This window comes from Perca flavescens, chromosome 5 (assembly GCF_004354835.1).
Source record: "Perca flavescens isolate YP-PL-M2 chromosome 5, PFLA_1.0, whole genome shotgun sequence".
In the NCBI taxonomy this organism is placed as follows: Eukaryota; Metazoa; Chordata; class Actinopteri; order Perciformes; family Percidae; genus Perca; species Perca flavescens.
Genome location: NC_041335.1, coordinates 17,028,617 through 17,050,593, shown reverse-complemented (window position 1 = coordinate 17,050,593; position 21,977 = coordinate 17,028,617). Strand labels below are relative to the sequence as shown.

Sequence of the window (21,977 nt, the reverse complement as noted above, 5' to 3'; positions counted from 1 at the left end):
ATATGCCCATTCATATGGAGGTCTGTCAGCCTGTAAAGTGATGACATAATGACATTACTTGTTAAATACTTAAATACTACAGTAGCTCTATTTGTATGACAAAGACGGGAATACAATTTCTGACTGAAGTAACATTAAAGCCACATGTGTTTTATTTGTTAATTTCTAAGTCAAATTGTAGACTACATCTTTTCTGTTATCTCTGTTTCTGGTTAACTATGAGATTGTCATCAGGTTACTATTAAAGTAATGTGACATAAGAAACTCCAGTAGTTGTTATTCCTTTGAAGTCTACGGAGTCTGGAAAAATATAGGAAGGCTTTATTTACCAGTAGACAGGCACCTATATAGTGTACATAAAACTTTTCTTTAAAATACAATGGCTAATAATAACTCAAAAATTAATTAATGTTTTAGTTAAAACTAGCTGTGGTGCCATGTTAATGTATTTCAGACCAGTTAAGTCTGATTATCAGGCTACTGACTCCCAAATTGATTGACTTGTAATTGAAGGAGAACTGACACTCCAGTCTGTAGTACATCATTAATGCTCGAAAAACAGGCTTCAAGTGAGAAAACTACAGTTTTTCCACATATAGGCTGCATATGATTAGCCTACATTACATACATATATGTGAACATATAATTGTGATTTAGAGTTGCATTTGTAATGATTTCTTTCTGTTGATTTTGATTTTAGAGGTATATTTGAAGAGTACAATCTGGTTAAACTTTCATCACTGTAGCTTTTAAGAGATGAATAGGCACCTGAGCAATGTGGCAAGTGGAGCAAATGCATCCCCATTATTTAATTAGGGGGAGTAAAGTTATAGTTTTGCTGCATCCCACTTTTTGTCTTTAAAATAAAAAGCTTATCATCAGTCCCTGCAATCAGGTGATTATATTTAAGCAGCCTATATCAATGATCACTTTACTATTTACAGCAACTAACAAAAGCCAGTGACTAATTAAAAACAACAACAACAACACATTTTTAGACCACCCTTTGAGTTGGTTCAGTCTAACCCGTCACTGATGATCGCTTGCCACAGCGTGCTTTGGCTGTCAATCACAGTCTGTCAATCCCCACACGAGTCCGCTGAGACTGTTTCCAAAGGTAAGAAACATGCCATTTAGCTTAACTCCGATCATGGACTGAAAATAGAACATAGTAAAGGGGTGAAGTTAGTTTAATGCTTGACCATTGTTGGTTTCCGCGGCTGTTACCTTCAATAGCACCGCGTCAAAGCGTCTATTTCCCCCAGTTTTAGGGTATGTTGGAGAGCTTATTTATAGGCAGACGTTTCACAGTTTTGATCATCTCAAAATCACCAAAAATGACGATGTCTTTCCAACGCCACTATGTAGTTAGGGACCGTCGTAAAAGTGCAATACGACACATTTCAATCTTTGATAGCTTTTTAAAAAAATATTTTTTAACATAAATGTCTCAAACTACTGCCAAGTGTCACCCTTGAACATGTCACACTTGTGAGTTTGTAAAAATAAAAAATAAAAAAGTATAAATACTCTTATCAGTAACCTATTGCCTAAAATATGCATATTTCAAGCATGCCATAGCCAGCGATGAGGTCACCGAGGTCCAGATCTCTGTAATTATTTCCTTAAAAGGAAACCACTTCAGCTATCAATGAGCTATCTGTGCAGGAGCCACACGCCTCCCTGAGCAGCGCAAGTTGAAGTTAGCTAACCTTGCCACACAGTCCACCTAACGTTAACTCGCTGATGGGACAGTGGTTCGGCTGTGGAAATGGGACGTTTTAAGTGTAACATGGCTAATATTTTGCATTTTTTGATTTTATTATTTATTATAAAAAAATAATATGAAATATGTTATTGTTTTTGTTTTATTATTTATTTACTATTTTGGGATCTAACGTAGACTGCAGGTGGCTGTTTCTTTAGGTGCTCTTTAGGGTGTTCAAGAGGTTAGGTGGTGTAGAAATACAGGACATTTGATTTAAAATACACCCCCCCGACCCCCCTCCAAATCACCAGTTTGCTCCCCCATTTTAAAACATAACAAGGCACCCAAGACATCATGAGTACCAAATTTTGTTTAAAATATATATAAAAATAACAGTAACTTATAAAGGTGTGAAAATATGCATAACGATATACTGTAAAGCAGTACACTAAATACCTTCTCTCCAGCCCCAGGAGCAGGAGTGAATAGTTTAACAGTAGTTGCATTCCAATGCTGCAGCTCCTCTGTGTTAAATTTCGTTTCAGGGAGGGGGAATTTGGCACCGCCAGCTCCCAGTCCTTAATAGACTATTTGGCTTTGGTATACTGTTGTACATTGTCATGATTATAAGTGATTTGAACATGTTTTGTCAGTTTCTTGGCCATCACAACAAATCATGAAATGGTACAGAATAAATTACTGAGATCAATTTGAATGAAGCTGTGTTGTGAACAACATGCCCATTTGCTTAAATGACACTCAGGTTGAATCTACCCTAATAACATCTGACAATAATGTTTTGGCAGGCCATGATTTTATATTTTAGCCCATGAATGATTCATTTCACTCACACTCGCCTCTCTTAATCTGGGTTTTTGGATGCTGCAGTTCTCTCTGGCCCCTGCAGAAGAGAGTCCTCCTGTAATTGAATTAAACTAAGTGATATAGCAGTGCCTTTCTGTGAGATCCTGATCAGTCCTCTTGTTGTACATGCCGCCTGCCCTGGCTTCTCCATTGTTTTTACATGTGCTTGAACACACGTAGCGAGTAACACAAACATACTGATGCTGGAGCACATGTGCACGTGTCAGCTGTCAGCACACTGTAGAAATACAATCACTCTATGTGGCCAGTAGAAATCCCATCTGATAAATCTCAGTTGTTATCGATTGGTGATTAATTAAATGGTGGTAATTGATGGTAATTAAATATCAATTACTACCGGTTATCTCTTTTTCATTTGAACACATTAGAAAACAACATAAGGGTTGTTAATTTAGAATTCAAAACATCATCCTGGCTCAATGCTGCCATCATTTCCATAGAAATGAATCTGAGATTATCGGGTGAATGACCTTGTCCCAGCAGTTATTTAAAGGGGAGGCACAGTTCCTCCCACAGTGGGAGCATAAGGAATGGAAATATCTTGGGAGCTCTATAAGACTCCGTATACCTTTTTAATCCTGCTTCACACAACCCCCCTGACTGAAACTGGAATTTACTGCACCAACTGCACTTTAACTCTTTCTCCCTCTGCTGCACACACTGAAAGAAGTGCAGCACACACATACTGTAAGTTCTTATAGTGTTTTTATAGTCTGCAGCAGTCTGGAGATTGGTTTTATATGTCTCCTCGTGGGCAGTATAAATACAATAAATGTCACTCTGGTAATTTTTAGCAATAGCTCATACTACTGCAACATGCATCACAATGCATGCACAGTAAGCAGGCAGTGTGATAAGGGAGGGCAGCAAGTCTTTGATCAGCTTAACTGGCAAGTCAGGTCTTTGAAATCTGAAGGCGAGGCTGAAAGGGTCTGGACAGAAAAGCAAACAGCTTCAGAGAGAGAGAGAGAGAGAGAGAGAGAGAGAGAGAGAGAGAGAGAGAGAGAGAGAGAGAGAGAGAGAGAGAGAGAGAGAGAGAGAGAGAGAGAGAGAGAGAGAGAGAGAGAGAGAGAGAGAGAGAGAGAGAGAGAGAAGGGGTGAGGAGGAAGAGAGCAGGGTACGGTGAGAATTCATGCTGTGTTAGCATCCCCTCAGCAACTCCATCAATACTGCATACAGCTGAGACACCGGCAAAGGTCCTCTGTGCTGCATTTGCAGGCTCGGCCACAGAAAGAGAGCAACTCCCACGACCGGTCTGCTCAGTCTGCTGCTGGACGGGGGTTCTGCGAGGGGCTGAGCACACACACACACACACACACACACACACACACACACACACACACACACACACACACACACACACACACACACACACTCTGGAGCCTTTGCTGCATCAAGAGGCAGAAGAGGAGAGCGGAGGATTGTACGGAGGGAAGCACAGACTGGGAATATTCCAGTGGACAGAGCCAATCCCAGAGAGGGACAGGATTGTTAGGAGACTCGTGCTATTATGCTACTTTGCTCCGCAGTGGAAACTGAGCACCAGGGAATTTGACAGGATCTCAGTGCACCTGCTCCAAGCACATTGGTAAGGTTTATTTATTCCTTTTACAGTCAGGGAAATATAGCTCTGTTTTATTATAGTAGTTCCCAATATGATGTGTTTATGCGATGCTCTGTGTACAGTCAGACGTATGTTGGCTGCATTTGTGCCCATACTTGTATGGAAGTTGTTTGCTCTTTCAGATAACAGATCTTCTCTGGAGAACAGAGTAGATTTACATTTTTATCAGTTCTGTTACACAAAATAAGACCATGTACAGGGCTGGTTACGATTTTAATAGTTGGCACGTCATTGTACCTTATACCATGTCATGTGACAAATATATTGATTGAACTCTTTAGAAAACTGGGAGAAAATGAAATATCACTCAGTACATCTCACATTCTATTTCTTTCTATTGGCATGTGTGTGTGTGTGTGTGTGTGTGTGTGTTTGTGTGTGTGTGTGTGTGTGTGTGTGTGTGTCTGTTTGTTTGTTTGTTTGTGTACATGGTGAGAAACCGGTCAATAGCAGACTTATTATATGGGAGCACAGCTCCTCTGTGGGGGTGTACACCTCTCTGTAAACCACAATTCTAGTTTTCCATGACATCATAGACAGGTTATTGCTTAAAGCATCAGCAAATTGACCTGATAGATGTTGGTAGTTTTTGTTAACCAGCTTTAGCTTTACAGAAGAATATAATATACTGTAAAGAATGTTAAGGTCAACTTTTTAAAGAAAAAAATGGATAAAGTAATGCAAAATCTTTCACCTCGGTGAACTCCTTTGAGTGCCACAGTAAACAATGCTGAATGACGGTATAAACTTTGTTTTCTAGAGCCACGTGGCATCTAACACTAAAGGTTTGGTTTTGAATTCCATTAAAAACTTAACCATATGACCTCTGTAGCCTGTTAAAACGTAGGTCAGACTTAAGAAATATTCCATCCTTTTCAATTTTTTTTTACACCCTTTACATACTGTATAGGACCTTATGAAGTTGTTGTCAGCTCTCCTGAGCTTGCCTGTAACATGGCAATATCCACTAGCATTTGTCTACAATAAACAATACAAACATTCGTAGAAACTCGGTCAAGAATGGTGTGAATGAACTTGCTCACAGTGTATGATTGTGTCATGTACTAGAGCTTCTTAATGGGGATTGTGGTAATCCGATCCATTCTTTTATAGTTAGACACGTAGACAATGGAGTAAATAGAAATTAATCAAAAGCTTGTTGGCACATGCTGGTACTCAATTTACAAAGGTGCTCAAATCTAACTTCAATCGTGGAATGAAACGCGTGTCTCCTTCCACTGTGAACGATCAAAATAAGAAATATAGAAATAAGATCTTTATTGCATTTCAAAGACCCTCACAATTCCACCCATTTTTCCCTTAGATTGAATTCTTCCTTAAGATGACAGTTAACAAATAGATAACCACTAACAGCCTGGTGAGAGAGCACTTTTGCTCAACTGTTTTCTTTACGCAATCGTAAGAAAAACATGCAAACTGAGTGAGGGAAAGAGGTGTGGTCAAAATGTTCTTTATCAACTGAGGATCAGAGAGTCCTAATCGTTCACTACAGGCTAACATAACTGCTAAGCAAGTGTTTGAATAAAACAGAGACCACCAATTTGGATTGTTGGAGGTGAATGAGCCACTGAACCAGCAGCTCTTCTTTTATTCATTTGCTGCTGCAAATCGAGTATTTATTGGTGGATCAGGTTTGTCACTGGCTGGGAAGAATATGGGACATTTGCTGTATCTTTGCATTACAGAGCAAAGGTCTTCAGCTGCAAGATGAGTTCTTTCTAGAGATTTGTGAAGAATGATGTCCCTTTTTGACAATCTTTGTAGAGCAATATTCTTCTGTTGTAGAATATTTGTTTGTTTTTTTGAATGATGATGGATGTAGTGCTCAACATTCCTGCTTTTTTCACTCACAGTCAGTTTATAGATCGACCTGCTCGCCACCAGCCAGGAGCTGCGTTTCGCTAATTCTCCCTTCTAACATTCCAGTAACAGGTATTACATTTGTAGGGAAATGAGTGAAAGTGACAGCTTGTTTGCAGGCAGGATTAAGCACTGCTTGGGGACAGGCCCAACAGCGAGAAAACGGAATCTGCGTCATATGTTGGGAGGACCAAATCTGCTTAACCTACTTTAGTTTTTCACAAAATATCTCAGTGCTTGCTGGAACTCCAGGATGGCAGCTCTTTGTGATCCAATTTGTTGATCATCAAATGTATTAATTGACATGTGAGAGTGAAGGCTTCTCTCTTTGGGAAGTGGTTTGATATGTTGCTCTCTGTATTTAGTGAAACACAACATCACAGGCTTTGCTGTGTTAGCCTGCCTGTTAACTGAATGCAGGAAAATGTCAGTGCTTGGCACAGATATGTGGATGCATATCACAGGAATACAGACCAAAAAGACATGTTGTAGGAGATGCTCAATTTGGAAAATTTGATGTCATATTAGAGCCAAAAATCATCATTGGCTTTAATTTATTTTTTTGACTTTACATTACTTCTAGCAACAACATGTTCAGCTAAATATGTCTCAAGCTAACAGTTGTGAAATAAGTATTTAGATCCTTTACTTAACTAAAAGTACAAACAGAACAAAATGTTATTTGTTCTGCAGAGGAATAGCCCGTGTGACTAATTTGTTATTATATACAACATAATGAGATTGTTGATACTGATGCATCAGAATTACTGTTGTAGCTGGCTGAGGTGAACTAGTTTTAACTACTTAAAATCAGGCAGGCAGTTCAATCCAGATGATTAATGATGAGAAGAAAGAGGAACAAACATAAACATCTGAAATATCACAAGAGGTCTCAACTACAAATTGCTTTTTTTAAGAGGTCACAGGCCAAAAAGTGTTGGGAATCACTGATTTTAATTTTGACAATGTATTGAAATTGTATTTATTTTATTTCATTTTACCAACAATCTTAATCTGCACAGTCACTAGTAATTATAGCTGTCAAATAAATGTAGATAAGTCAAAAGTTCAATACTTTCTTTTGAAAATATTACAAGTACCTCAAAATTATACTTAAGTACAGTACTTGAGTGAATGTACATAGTTACTTTCACCCACTGCAGTGCAAACAGATACATACAACTTTTTGTGGCCAGTCAGAGATCTTTCCATTTCTCATTTGTTCTCAGGAACTTTTTCTTAGCAGCGCTCCATTCAACACTGCACACTTTTTTTTCTTCTTTCAAGGACATTAAGATGTGCTCAGAATATCAAGCAGTCCTTTTGGTTGTACCTTAAAAGGATCATTTGGTGATGGATTGCACCATGTTGAGCCATACACCTTCCATCCCGGGTCTTCTCAGAATTATAGTAGCCAGTGCTCTGAGTAACTAACTACTGTATGTGTGGGTAAAATACCAGAGCTGGCAGAAATGTGAGGGCAACGTGGCAACAAAACAAGGGGGATTTTGAACCTCAAGGGGCCCCTGCTTCCCTTTAAAGCGCAGTGTGACGAGAAAGTTAATAGGTGTCGAAGTGTAGTTAATATTTAACGGTTTCCCATGCAATATGCATGAACAAAGGTAACAAAGTGTGTGGAAATGTTCCTAATTAACACAATTGCTTCCTTTAAAGCACTGACATGTTTTATATAGACACACACACAGAAAATAATCTGGCAGTCTAATCCAGACACTTCAGAGCAATATCAGCCAAACATAGTAAGTGACTATGACTGATTAGAAGACCCAGGACCATAAAAAAGTATGGAGACTAATGGGTGCCAAATGTTTTGTCAATTTGAAAGACAAAATTGTAAATGAAAAACAAAAATTTGAAATTGAAAGCATTCAGAAATCAACAACACATTAGTCTGGTGTGTGTGTGTGTGTGTGTGTGTGTGTGTGTGTGTGTGTGTGTGTGTGTGTGTGTGTGTGTGTGTGTGTGTGTGTGTGTGTGTGTGTGTGTGTGTGTGTGTGTGTGTGTGTGTGTGTGTGTGTGTGTGTGTGTGTGTGTGTGTGTGTGTGTGTGTGTGTGTGTGTGTTTTGACAATGTCGTTCCCTCTGTCCGTGCAGATTATGTGAAGGAGCTGACGTGTGCGATGGCCAGCCTGTACCTGCAGGTTCTACACACAGCTCTGTGTTATTGTTACGTCCCAACCAAGCAGCCCAGCCCAAGGATCTGACCGCACCTCCCCCTCCCTCCCTCCCTCCCCCTGGGAGTCCCTCAACGATAGGCCCACCATGGGAGGATGCTTCTCCAAACCCAAACCAGGTAACCAACATTCCTTTCCCCCAAATCTCAATAAGGGGTAGATGGGTTTAGTTTGAAAGAAAACGAACACCAAACAAGCACAATTACAGCTAGTTCAGATGAGGAAAAACAGGTATTTCTAGAGTACTCTCACCTACTGTTAAACTAAGGGGTGGGAGTGTGTGGTAGAGGGAGAAATGAGAAAGTGACGGCGATTAGCTTCGGAGCGAGTGACGTCGATTAGCTTCGGAGCGAGTACCGACTCTAGAGTCATAGTGAGAGGAACAAAGTGTCTCCCCTGTGCTTTCTGACCTTTCTAACCCTCTCCTTGATTTCTTTTTTTTTTTTTTTTTTTTTTTGTTGTTTATGAAGAAGGAGAACCAAGAAATGAGTAGGGGGAAATGCAATGCTACCAAGCCACGGCCGAGAGACGTGTAGTTAAATTTTTTGAGATGTGCATGTCACGCTACGGCGTAGGGTCCGGCGTAGGTTTGTGTCTTCACATACCTACGTGCGTAGAAATGCCGTAGATTTTACGCAGAAGCATAAAACAGCCTTAACACCCACAGAGGGAGGACAAAATAACTAACTTGCTTTCAGTATATCTAGTAGGGCTGGGCAATATTGTTGAAATAATTCTCACAATACTAATAAAGATATTTCCACTCATTAATATGGAAATGTCAGCAAAATCACTTATGGGATACCATAATCAAAGTGACGCACAACAAATTTATAGCATGAAACTTAAAAACTGATTTTGTTAATCTTCATTCTTTCTTTATTTGGACAATTTGTAGAACAACAACATGGTAACATAATATCATCACATTATTATTCTAATAAAAAGTCAATCAATTATAATATTGAATTATAGCCCTGATTTGCTGTTATGTGCAGCTGGATTATTAGTATTATTGTTTCTATTTATTTAAATAAATGTAGAGTAAACTAAAATTCTGAGTATTTAAAAATGGAGAATGCTGAGAGATTAGTGTAATTTGCAAAAGTGGCTTCTCTTACAAATATTTTCAGCTGTTAATGTTATAGTACAGCGATAATAGACAAATACATTGAATCCATTGAAATACTTTACTGTTCATACAGGGAAGACACTCAGTCAATCAATATTTTAATGTCAGTGAATCTAGCTGAAAACAGGTTTCCACAGTATTTCTTTAAAAAAAAAAGATTTATTTAGATCAGTTTGCATAATTTTCAAAGCTACATACCGCCTCCAAATCCTTTTATACATGTCATCTCAAATCCAGCCTCCTCTGTTTGTACCATGTTTTGTGTGTGGGAGGAATTGTAATGCTTCCTGTGGCATTTTTGGTCAAGAGGATTACATACTGAGACATGAATATCAAAATACGACACTGTGTGTGTATCCATATCAGTGTTAGCATGGCTTGGAGCTACCAGGCTTTATTTTGGTCTTGCAGGTGATAATAACACACTGTACTTCTGACTCAGGTGTACTTTGAGATCAAATCATCTGTTCAATGCATCACGTGGAGGTGGAGTGAGAAAGATGAGGGACTAGTTGTCTGCATACAAATGATGGAACCGAGGCTGCTGACTGTAAAAAGTCAGTGTCTACTGTAGCGTTTTTCTTGATTTTTTGAGAAAGGAGAGGCTCGGTCCAATGAACATTAACAAAAGGATTTAATAAGAAAATGGCATTACAAAACAAGTTTTACGCTGCAGCGGACTGAAAAGATGATTCTCCCTTGTGGATTCACATTTTACAGTTCCTAACGACCCTCGGCTTGTTCACTATATTCTCCTGGACATGTAGGTAGTTCTTTTTTTAAAACCATTCTCATTGGTCCTTCAATGGCACGGTGGCATGTTGGGCGCATCTCAATGGTTTTCTTCGTCGCCCAAATAAGGAGGGCATACCTCTAACATAATGCGTGTTTGATGTTACTCTCGGACATAGATGAAAGGTTCTAACGTGTGGATGTCCATTCCTTTGAAGCTTACAGAAACAAATATCCCCGGTCTAATCTAGTCAGCACGACAGCAGGGGTTGGCTCCAAGACAGATAAGCAAAAGGTTTCTACCTGCCGTGTGATAAAAGCAGGGCTGCCCCCTTGACCATTTGGAACAAAGACCGACATGATCTAATTATCTTGAGAAACTTAAGAATCAGTATGAAACAGAAAGATATTGATTGGGTCTAACAGTATTGATACAATCCTTCCGCCTTAACCCAGCTGCAGCGTATATTGTGAATACATCAAAACATAAAAGTACATTGATATCAAAGATCAGCATTGATTTTACTTTTTTAAACCTAACACTACTGAAAAACTAACAATTTATAACAAGTCAAATTTAACAGGAATGTCATATTAAAATATCTTTCACACAGTGGGAAAGGTTTTAGACAGTTCTACAGATTGTCTTTATATCTTCTGGGCTGTCTCAACCACCAAGCGAGGGTCAGATCAAACAGAGTTACAGGAAGTGACAGGAGCCCGAACTGGAGCAGAACGCATGAAAGAAGGTATCTCTTCTGTTTTATAACTTTTCTAGGTTGTGTGTGACTTATGATTATTTGGGCAAAGGAGGACACGGTAGAGCAGCTCAGTGCTTTATAATTCTTCTGATCACTGATATGGTATCCATGTTAGAAGTTAACCAAGTCTTACCTCAGTTTTATAGTAGGCCTATATTTTAAGTCTCATAACATTCATCTTAGACATATGTTTAACATGAATATCCTCGCCATCAAAGTGTCAAAATAAAGTAGCGATCCGGGTCTGCTGTGATGATGTTTACTATTTACAGGTATCTGAGGAGAGAGATTTACTACTCAGTGCTGGAACTGAGTTTGTGAATGAATGAACTATCTGGCTAAGAATGTTTCTCCAGCATCTAAAACAAAAAAAGTCCTAGTCCAGGGCTGAAGTCACTTATGGGTTCAAATCAATCAAAGAATTAGATTGATCAAAGATAACATTAATATGTTTAACGTTCCAGAAAGAATATAAAAGCCTATTCTGAAACCTAAAATGGAAATAAATACGTGTGTATTAATAGAAGGAATAGTAGTATTAAAGTTATCTCCCACTGAACATACAGTAAATCTAGGGTTAGGGTTAGTAATTTGGCACCCTGACAGGGTGTTTGAGGGAGAGAGAACTTGTCGACATAGCTCATTGCGCTCCTCATTTGCATAATAATATGAAGAAATACAGAAAGGTTATACTGTGATATTACACATAAGGATCTAAACACACTGTGCTCACTCATAGCTTAATAAAATGTCCTTATTAAAGCTCTAAACACTACATATACAAATAAAAGCATTGCAGAAAATATTTTAATACACATTTGGTTCCACACCAGATAATATTGTAGCACGGATCAAATGAAGCATCAGTGTGGTGAGGTCCCATTTAGCAGCAGATATTACAGCAGCATCTAGAGATTCTCTTTAGCTGTGGAAATCTCTCTCTTTCTTTTCTCCTGCAATTGCTCTCACTATTATGATTTTCCATTGATTTTAATTAAGACTTGCTCAGCAGGAGAAAATTCCAGCCAGATTACTGTGTAAGAACCGGATGATCAGCACATTTTTCCAGCCGAACAGATAAAGCCTGCTGCAGTGAAAAAGGAGTTACACAACCATTTCTTAATATTAAGAAATATAAGCCCAACAGCAGCGCATCAGATGTCCTGAAAGAAAACGGAATATCTCCACAATACATTTACTAATCTACGTTATAGCTTGTTTTCGTTAAGCAGCAAAAAACTGTGTTTTGTTTTTTTGTCAGTTTCTTTTATGGAAATCCCATTATTTAAGTGATCATTACCCTTTCAAAATCTACATTTTGCAGCTTAGTAAATTGATTTAGATTGAGACAGATTTAGATGTAAATGATAAATGTGTGATTTGTTTTAGAAATTTGTGGCAAAACGTTGAGCTACCTGTCTAAATGTATTCTGATCTTCCACAACATAACTCTGGTAAATATGGAATGAATAGCAACAGCTTTAAAGTATGTTTAGCATTGCTCTGCATAGGAACGTTTTGGTGCTTTGCATGACTGATGTCCTGCTGCTTAGAAGACAAAGTGTGGTGTATTTTAATAGCAATTAGAAAATCTGGATTTATATTGAATGTTGTACAATTGAATGATAGCTGTAATTATACTCGCTAGAAGCTAGAAAGGAAAAGAAAAGAAGACTACTAAGGTTGCTCTCACACGTCTCCTTTCACCTGCTTCCTGTTTTCATTTGTTTCAGTTGTGGAGATGTCAGACTCAATTTGTCCCAAAGTCTCTCCTAGCTGAAAGGCAAAATACTTTTCCAAAGCAATGGTGAAGAATCTTAATACAATAACAGAGGACAGGTATACAGGAATAATAGTGCAATCCACTGGTGATAGTCTGCCAATGTTACTTAAATAAGCATCACAGCATCATTGCTGACATGCAAGTGTTCAGTCATGCAGTTTCAGACGTTTTCTGAGTAAGATGTGTTTGTATTGTGCAGTTGAAGTTAAAGTGGAACTCTCTCTCCTGGAAAAAGAAAAAGAGGTGGATGGGCTGTCACCTAATGGCAAAGCGAGTCCCTTTGCTGACAGCAGACCTAACGGGGCCCTGGGACACGGCTCTGATGATGACTCCACACCGCTCCCCCTCTACCACAAACCACGGGACTATGTGGAGGCCTCCGTCTGTCATGTTAAAGATCTGGAAAACGGACAGTAAGAAAATGAAAAACACAACTTTTTTTTTTCTCTGTTCAACCAAATCACACATACTCACGCACACGTGCATGTTGAGGTAAATAAGGTGTTGCGTACTCTTATGATGTACACCACACACACGTTAATTGTAAGCAAAAAATATATTAGAGTGAAATGAAGCTCAAGAAACCAGAAGGATATAAGGTCACATCCTAAAGGGACACAACAACACAAATATTTTCATGCATCAGAGATAAATCTGATATATTGGCTATGTAAAGTTTGCTAATAATAGCCACCACAAGCTACTGGTCATACCAGAACAAGATAGGGTGTATCAGCAAGCGAGTGTATTGAATTTAATAAGGTGTGTTTTATTGCTAATAAATTCAGCTTTTCAGCTAAGAGGAAGATTTTGTCATTCCTTCTGCAAAAAGTTACATTGTCTTGCCTTTAATCAGTCCTTCAAGAAAAATGCAGAGTTTTTTTATGATTGTTGCGGGCAAAACTCATTGATTATGCGGCACGTTTTCTTAAAAAATGCGATGGAATATGCGGGATATTTAAGCAATTTTATGCGCTGAAATTGCGGGAACTTACAAAAATTGCGGGAACTTGCAAAAACTGCAGTTTGATGAAAAAGAGAAAAAAAAAGTGATTCCCCCAACACTCTGCTTTTCGATGATGTTCACGTCGCGTAATTACATCACTTCATAACGTTCCCATGGCAACGGGAAAATGGCTGCTCTTGTGTGAAGTAAACGCGACATTTTTCAACTTTCTGCTAGGATATATGTGACTTTTTTTGCAATGAAAATGCGGGGATTATGAAATCATGCAAGCCCTACATATTTTGTGCGGAAATCAGCAATTTATGCGGCGAAAGTGCGGCGTATTTGAAAAAATGCGGCCCACCGCATAAATATGCAGACTTTGGCTGATTATGTATTGAATTATGCGATCGCATAATCACGTTTTTCTGCAGGGACTGTTTAATGCACAAATTACTTTCATGATTGACATTCAAGTGTTTTTCTGTGAAGTGTTAATTTAATTCATGTTGTTGTTGCTACCAGAGTGTAACTTAAATAGATAAAGGTAAGTTGTAGCTGTAGTTCTGATGCATGACATTTTTCTTCCAGGTTGTTTTTCACCTGTCAACTTTGTTTCCTCGGAAGGATTTAATCATAATACTGTGTGTTTGTGTGTGTGTGTGTGTGTGTGTGTGTGTGTGTGTGTGTGTGTGTGTGTGTGTGTGTGTGCGCGCGTGTGTGTTAGGATGCGAGAGGTTGACCTGGGAAGTGGCAGAGCTTTGTTGATCAAAGAACACGGGGAGTTCTCCGCCATGGCCCATAAGTGTCCACACTACGGAGCACCTCTGGTCAAAGGTGAGTAATATATATTTTTTAGGTATGATTTGTTTTTTTAACAAACTTAATAATATACATTATAATATACTTGATTTGTAATTTGCTGTCCTTCCAGGTGTGTTGTCAAAAGGACATGTGCGCTGTCCGTGGCACGGTGCATGCTTCAACATTGCAACAGGAGACCTCGAGGACTTCCCCGGGCTGGACAGCCTGCCTACCTTCCAGGTGACCTTCCCCGCTGATGCTGTCTCTTAACACATTCCCTGCTTTATCATGTCTCTAAGCACCATCAAAAAGTGTACATATCGCTCATGTCTGTTTGCTCCAGGTCAGAGTTGAAAAGGACAAGGTGATCATTCGTGCAAACAAGCAGGTAACGAGAGGAAGAATGTGGAGAATTTATGCAGGAAAATAAACGAACCACCAGATTAATTAATAATTATTTTTTTTTTACATTTCCAGGCTCTTCAGTCACAGAAAAGGTCAAAGCCCATGGCCCGATGCTCAGCAGTTATTAACTCAAGCATGTGCTTCAGCCATGTTCTCATTATTGGCTCAGGTCAGTGTGTTTCTGTCAATCGAACAACAAGATTCCAGCTGTAGTTGACTCTCTGATTAGCAGCATCTCCCTTCACTGTCTCTTTTCCAATATTATTTTCCTTGTTTATTGTGACCTGCAGGTCCAGCAGCTCTGGTGTGTGCAGAGACACTGAGGCAAGAGGGCTTCACCGACCGCATCGTCATGTGCACCATGGACAGACATCCTCCATATGACAGGCCTAAACTGAGTAAGGTTTGTACACAGACCCTGAACACATAAACTGAGACAGAACTGAACTCTGCCAAGAAAGTTATGTAACAGACTGCACAGGAGCTGCTTCACTCAGAGGTGCTGAAACAGGAGCTCTTACGGGAACAGCTACACAGCAACAGAGATTTAAAGAACCTTGACTTGTGCAGAAGTAAACGGACACAACTGAACCCAAAATGATGTGACTTTCCATTGCCATGAAAAGCTTTGAAAATTATTGAATATTATTAATTGGCTTAAAGTTGTCCAGCTTTTGGAGATTGGAGATTGGATTCAGGGATTTTTGTTGTTTGATGTACTCAGCACTAACTTGCTGACCCTTAGTCCTTAGACAGCACAGCAGAGCAGCTGAGATTGCGCTCCATGGAATTCCTGCAGGATCATGATATTGAACTGTTCACAGAGAAAGAGGTGAGAGGCGGTAACATCAGATCAATTAATTCATTATAGATCTCGATCGGTCTTTGGCAATTTCCACACAACGCATAAACCTGTATGACCCTGCCATGTGTGTTTTAGGCTGTGGCGATAGATGTGAAAACACGTTTTGTGACCTTTGAAGATGGCTTGAGGATGGAGTACAGGAAACTCTTTATTGCTACAGGAAGCAAGTAAGGACATAAACGTTGTACGATACTTAAGCAGCTGAGATGAATGATTAAACTGACATCCGATTGCTTCCACTTCTTGCTTGAAAGACCCAAACCAATGATCTACAAAGGCAAGGACGTTAGGAACGTGTTTCACCTCAGGACGCCCGAGGACGCTAACAGCATAGCACGGCTGGCAAACAACAAGAACGCTGTGATTGTGGGAACATCATTTGTTGGTGAGAAAAAGACACATTTATAAAGACATTCTTCTCATTTGTGCTGATGAAGAGGAGTGACAAATTAACACCAGAAAGTGAGTTAGTAGTGTCACAATGAGATCTGGGCTCGTATTTATGAAACCTTGAAAAATTACACTTAAGAATTGTCTAAAGAGCCACATTAAAAGTAATATCTTTCTTTCTATTCTAGTCCAATCTAATATTTCTTTCTTCTTCTTTTTAGATGTAAATAGTGGTTTCCAATAAAATGTATGGAATTTTACAATACATACTTTAAATGCCCTTTTCTCAAAATGAGTTTTTTATCATACTCTGAGCCAGAAATCTCCACTTCAGTAGAACTTACATGCATCTAGTTCTATTCCCATCTATATTCTGAAGGTTTATACAGAGGGGTTTGTTCATATATCATTCATAGCTGGATTTATAGAACATTTTATTTCTAAAAACATGGCTGTTGACAGTGTTTTCTGATTTATGAAGTGATGAAAAGAGATATCCAAATTATTCCATTAATTTATTCATTTTCTCTTGTTTTTGTCTGTATCATGATGCATTAATTACTACACATATGAACTGTATCCTGTTATTGTGTTGGCAGGTATGGAGGTGGCTGCAGCTCTAACTGACAAGGCCCACTCTGTCTCTGTCATCGGGATCGAGACAGTCCCCTTTAAAAAAGCTCTCGGAGAGAAAGTAGGGAAAGCCATAATGAAGGTAGGGACACAGTCATGGTACAACGTGAAGCACCTCCAGAATACTATCATCATTACTCTCTCATGGGGAACGAAAAGAAATGGCACTACTTAAAATGCAAATCATCAATTTTTCTGGGAAATACCCCAGCAAGACCACATGGTAACTGTGTTTGTGTTGTGTTTTGTCTTCGGCAGCTGTTTGAGGTAAACAGGGTGAAGTTCTACATGCTGAACGAGGTGGCAGAGATGATTGGCCATCATGGACAGGTATTCAGAAAGTGAGAGAAACAGCATGACATGATGCTCAGCAGCACTACCCTAGCTTGTTTAAAGCTGCAGCTGTTAACCTTTTTAAAAATAACTTTTTTTGTCATATATGCTGAAACTGTCACTATATCCTGACACTAGCACATGAGAAGGGTAATCTGTGGGAAAATTATGTTCCTCTGCCTCCTCCTGGTGCTTCTAATGGCATTTGCAAAATTCCAACGCACCCAAAGGAAAACAAGCAATTATTGTTTAGTTGGTGACCAGGGCAAATCTACAAAGTACAGTACACTAGAATATGTTTCTGAAAATATTTTGACACTGCATTAGGGACTCCTTGGCTCTGATCGGGCACAGTGGAATCTTGCAGATGCCATTAGGAACATCAGGAGGAGGCAGAGAAACACGTTTTTTTTTCACAGATTATCTGTCTCATGTGCTGTCAGGATAAAGTGACAGTATTAGCAAATATGACAAAAACGTTACCAACTGAACCTTTAATCCATGATGAAAATGAGTCGGAAAAAGAAACAAAAGAATATTAACCAAAATAAAAACTATTTGGTGTGTGTCAACTTTCAAATTATTCCAAGATTTGGATTCAAATGCTTTAAAACTCTGAGGTTGTGTTTGAAATCCCTCCCTATTACTATATCATGCACTAGATACTCAGTAGTTTACGCTATAGTGAGCAGCAAATTTAAGAATTAAGGTTTTTAGAGGTTGGAAGAGTAATCTCCTGAATAGTGTCAAAGCTGTTTACATTATTCATATTTAGTACATGGCCTGGACATTTTGTTTTTCCTGTTTACACAGCTAAAAGAGGTGGTACTAAAGAGTGGGAAAGTTCTGCGGGCAGACGCGTGTGTCATCGGAGCAGGTGATGTCAACGATGATGCAAAATGTACCTTCTTTAAAAATCTGTCATAATCTGCAGTAATAAGGGATGAGAGGATGAGACTCCCTTTTGATAAACTGTAGCAGCTCCATTATTAATCTGTTTTCTCTTATGTCTCTCAGGAAGTATTCCTGCAACAGGCTTCCTGAAACAGAGCGGCATCCACATGGATTCCAAGGGCTTCATCACTGTCAACAAGGTACCTTGCAAAGGACTGGAGCTTTAGTGAGTGTTTTGACCCATGTTGTTAATTAACACCTTTGCTTTCTCTCAGATGATGCAAACAAGTGCTGAAGGGGTCTTTGCTGGAGGAGATGTGGTGGTGTTTCCTTTCCCAGCACGCAACAACAAGAAGGTGAACATCCCTCACTGGCAAATGGCTCATGTACATGGTGAGTGTGTTATCCTGACTGCATTTCTACTGCATATATATATATATATATATATATATATATATATATATATATATATATATATATATATATATATATATATATAAAAACTTAGCACAAAAAATAAGGAAATTTGTGTTTGGTAACAATGCTTTTTGGCAATAAATCTTATACCGTTGGAAAGCCTATTTAGTTCCCTTTCAAATGGTACCCCATTTGTAAGGAACATGCATTTGTGGAATGATGTGGGTTGCGCCCATTAAAAATTTGCCATATCTTCTCTGCCAATGCCAAACAGCTTATTCTGCCATTGACTCTGGTGTTTGGCGAATTGGATGATTGAAGTTTGAAGAAACAAGACCTATTGGCAATTTAACAATTTATTCATTTCACAAAGAGGAGCCTCAGTAGCGTGTAGAAGAAGGTGCCAGGCTGTTGTGGCTGTGTATGGTTCTTCCACATGCTACTGAGGCTCCTGTTTGTGAAATGAATACATTGTTAAATTGCCAATATGTCTTCTTTCTTCAAACTTCAATCATCCAATCCTGGGCGCAACCCACATACTCAGCGTTGCTGCTCATCCCACGAATGCATGTTCCTTACAAATGGGGAACCATTTGAAAGGGAACTAAACAGGCTTTCCAATGAGATTTAAAGATTTATTGCCAAAAAACATTGTTACCACAGAGAAATAATCTACCAAACACAAATTGTCTAAGTTTATATATAGTTATAATTGACTGTGATAAGGATTTAGGTGCTGAAAGATGTGTCTTGTTTTCAACCTTACTGACAGGAAGGGTGGCAGCTCTCAGTATGATGGGCAGAGCCGCTGAGATCCAAACTGTGCCTTACTTCTGGTCAGCCATGTTTGGGAAGACCATACGCTATGCAGGTAGATATCTGTCCGTTTTCAGTGTTGTTATGATGCAGACATGCTGTAAGAGAATCAGAGGTGACACCACTGCCATCTAGCTGTCAAAATATGAATAAAGACCTAAAACTGAGTGGACTGTTGTTGACAAATACACGTGTATACTTTTTAATTTGTGAAGGTTATGGTGAAGGATTCGATGATGTCATAATACAAGGAGATTTGGATGAACTGAGATTCGTGGCATTTTACACTAGGTAGGTTTTATTTTTACAATCTTTAATAAATGAAAAATGTAGATGTACTGTAGATGAGTATTTGGTTTTAACTTGTTATCGTCACTCTGTATTTATTTTAGTTTTGAATTGTGACTTCCCATCTAGTTTCTGATTGTTTCCTCCTCTGGTCCACCCGTAGGAGTGAGGAGGTGGTTGCTGTTGCCAGCATGAACTATGATCCCATTGTATCCCGAGTGGCAGAGGTCTTAGGATCTGGAAAGACGATTAAGAAACGAGATGTGGAGTAAGTCTCCTTCAAAGACTTAAATCTGGTCACAATTACAATAGCCTTTATGTTCTTTAGGTTTCTCAGGTCTCACTCTGAAGAAAAACATGACACGTTATCACTCTGATTGAAAACACACAGAGTTGTGGAGCTTGTTACTTTAATCACATGAAAAGTATTATAAGACTATGGCTTATCGAAACTACACATCGTCAGAGTACTACAGAAAAATAATTTAGCTTAATAAATACAGTGACGCTTTATTTTACATGTTATGTAATTTTGTAATGATTTCTGCGGATGTTTCCTGGAAAAAAAAACTGTCATTTAGTACTTATATATGTTATATGTAGTATATTAGTATATATTTATATTATATGGAAAAGAGTAGGCAATAGTATAGACAAAGTTCTAAAACTGTATATTAGATACCCACTAATTTATTTGTGTTATAAAGAGGCAGTTATTAATTTCTAGAGAAATTGCTGCTAACACTTAACTCTAATCAAGGATTAATAAGCAAATATAAACACTTAATACATTCTTTATAATACACTATAATGTTGTTGTACACATATTAAAACATTTTTAAGTGTTTATACATGTATTATAAATCATCAACAATTGTCAACCAATACCAATTGATAAATACTAAAAATAACCTTATATTTGCATTATAATATCTTTTAGTGTGTTAGAAACTATTTATTAATTGTTTATGCTAATAAATGCTGAATTGGGAGGGAGGATTAAAATAAAGTGTATGTGAAAATGAATTGCTTGTTCAGCAGATTCGCTGAGCACTGACTAAAAGAATCAAGTTTGCACTAGGAAATAATTGTAATCAATTAATTTCCCATATAATTAGTATGACATGACATATTTCAAAGTTATTTAGATATCTGTTCCTTCATTTTTACATTTGTAGATTATTAGCAAACTGGACCTGTAACATAGTGTTACCACACTGATATCATGTTGCTGTACTTATCTTTATAGCATACATTTCTGCCTGTTTTGTCACTGTGTTTTTGGTCTAATTTGACTGTAGTGCTCCTCCTGTTTCTCATGTCTTTCATTTCTAATAATGCAAACTCAATATTTGAAGGATGTTAGCACGGCTTGGCAAGTACGGACAAATATGAGCTTTTTCTATTTTCCATTTCACTCATATTGACCATGTGTAGGTAGCAATTGATTTGATAAACATGTACGTATGGATGCTTGTCTCACAGAAGTTTTTTGGGGGTTTGCAGGACTGGAGACATTTCCTGGCTGATTGACAAAGGCTCTCAATGACTTCACATCTGAAGGACAGACCCAAAGTCCGCTAGACACCTCAATATGGACACTTATGGTGCTGAGACACTGAGCAGCTATCCCGGTCTGGACACACACACGGACACACACACACACTCTGGGGACAGGACCGTATCTGTTGGAGACACAGTAAGGACGACACTGAAACCTGCTTTTGTTCCTGAGAGACACTAACATGACAAACAGAGCCATACACGTTTTGAATACACCGAATCGCTGTGTTGGCAGGTCTTTATGACAATGTTATAAAGCTTCACAAACAAAGCAATTTTGGATTCTGCCTCTGTGCTGCTGCAAGACGTATCTACTTGTACACTTTGTTTATAAAGATGCCAGGGATGGGCATTGGCATTTTTTTGTACAAATAACATTGTATATAGATATAATCCTGAATGCACTGTAAGAAAATAAGAACATACAATTTGAACTGAATTTTTCTAAGTTTTAAGTAACAGCTTTGGTTGTATGCTCGCATACATGCCTTAGATCTGCATGCTATAATTTACTATGATAGGAGTTAAAAAATAAGTCCCTAAACAGAGAATTTTCAGTCTAGATGCATCAGCAAACAAAGTTTAAATGCTAAAAACAATCCGCAAGAACCGTGAATGCGGCTTTAACAGACTCACTAACACACACTTGCAGTTTTAATTCGTAATAAATGACAATTTCTAGAATTACAACATATTTGTATTGGTTGCCATGCTGCTGTAGTAGATTGCACAAATAAAATTCAAATTATACTTTGATCAACCACTAGTGCTTGCACGATAGAATCATGAATTTCCTAGAGAATATCACCCCTTTAGACAAATCCAGTAGTAGTTTAAGGTAGAAAGTAGAAGTAGTTTTGATAAGCGGTCACCTCCATTGGGATATTCGTTGTTACTAACTCAGGGAACTGAGGGTTGTCGCC

At 38.5% G+C, this 21,977-nt stretch overlaps 1 protein-coding gene across 5 annotated transcripts; it reads left to right on the top strand.

Moving 5' to 3' along the window:
- The first annotated feature begins 985 nt into the window (after positions 1-985).
- Positions 986-21,817, top strand: aifm3 (AIF family member 3). Of its 5 annotated transcripts, XM_028578000.1 has the most exons (22): positions 986-1,117; positions 3,812-4,181; positions 8,213-8,411; positions 10,771-10,905; positions 12,900-13,113; positions 14,374-14,483; positions 14,581-14,690; positions 14,794-14,838; positions 14,928-15,024; positions 15,146-15,258; positions 15,601-15,687; positions 15,796-15,887; positions 15,975-16,105; positions 16,710-16,825; positions 17,002-17,073; positions 17,890-17,953; positions 18,094-18,170; positions 18,246-18,363; positions 19,160-19,258; positions 19,419-19,494; positions 19,655-19,759; positions 20,998-21,817. In XM_028578000.1, the coding sequence occupies exons 3-22, from the start codon at positions 8,381-8,383 to the stop codon at positions 21,038-21,040; spliced, it is 1,935 nt and encodes a 644-aa protein (XP_028433801.1). In that variant the 5' UTR covers positions 986-1,117; positions 3,812-4,181; positions 8,213-8,380; the 3' UTR covers positions 21,041-21,817. The 5 variants fall into 5 exon arrangements, with proteins under 5 accessions (XP_028433801.1, XP_028433800.1, XP_028433804.1 ...); XM_028577999.1 differs by lacking the exon at positions 3,812-4,181; XM_028578001.1 differs by lacking the exons at positions 986-1,117; positions 3,812-4,181 and adding an exon at positions 6,143-6,170.
- Positions 21,818-21,977: the final 160 nt, after the last annotated feature.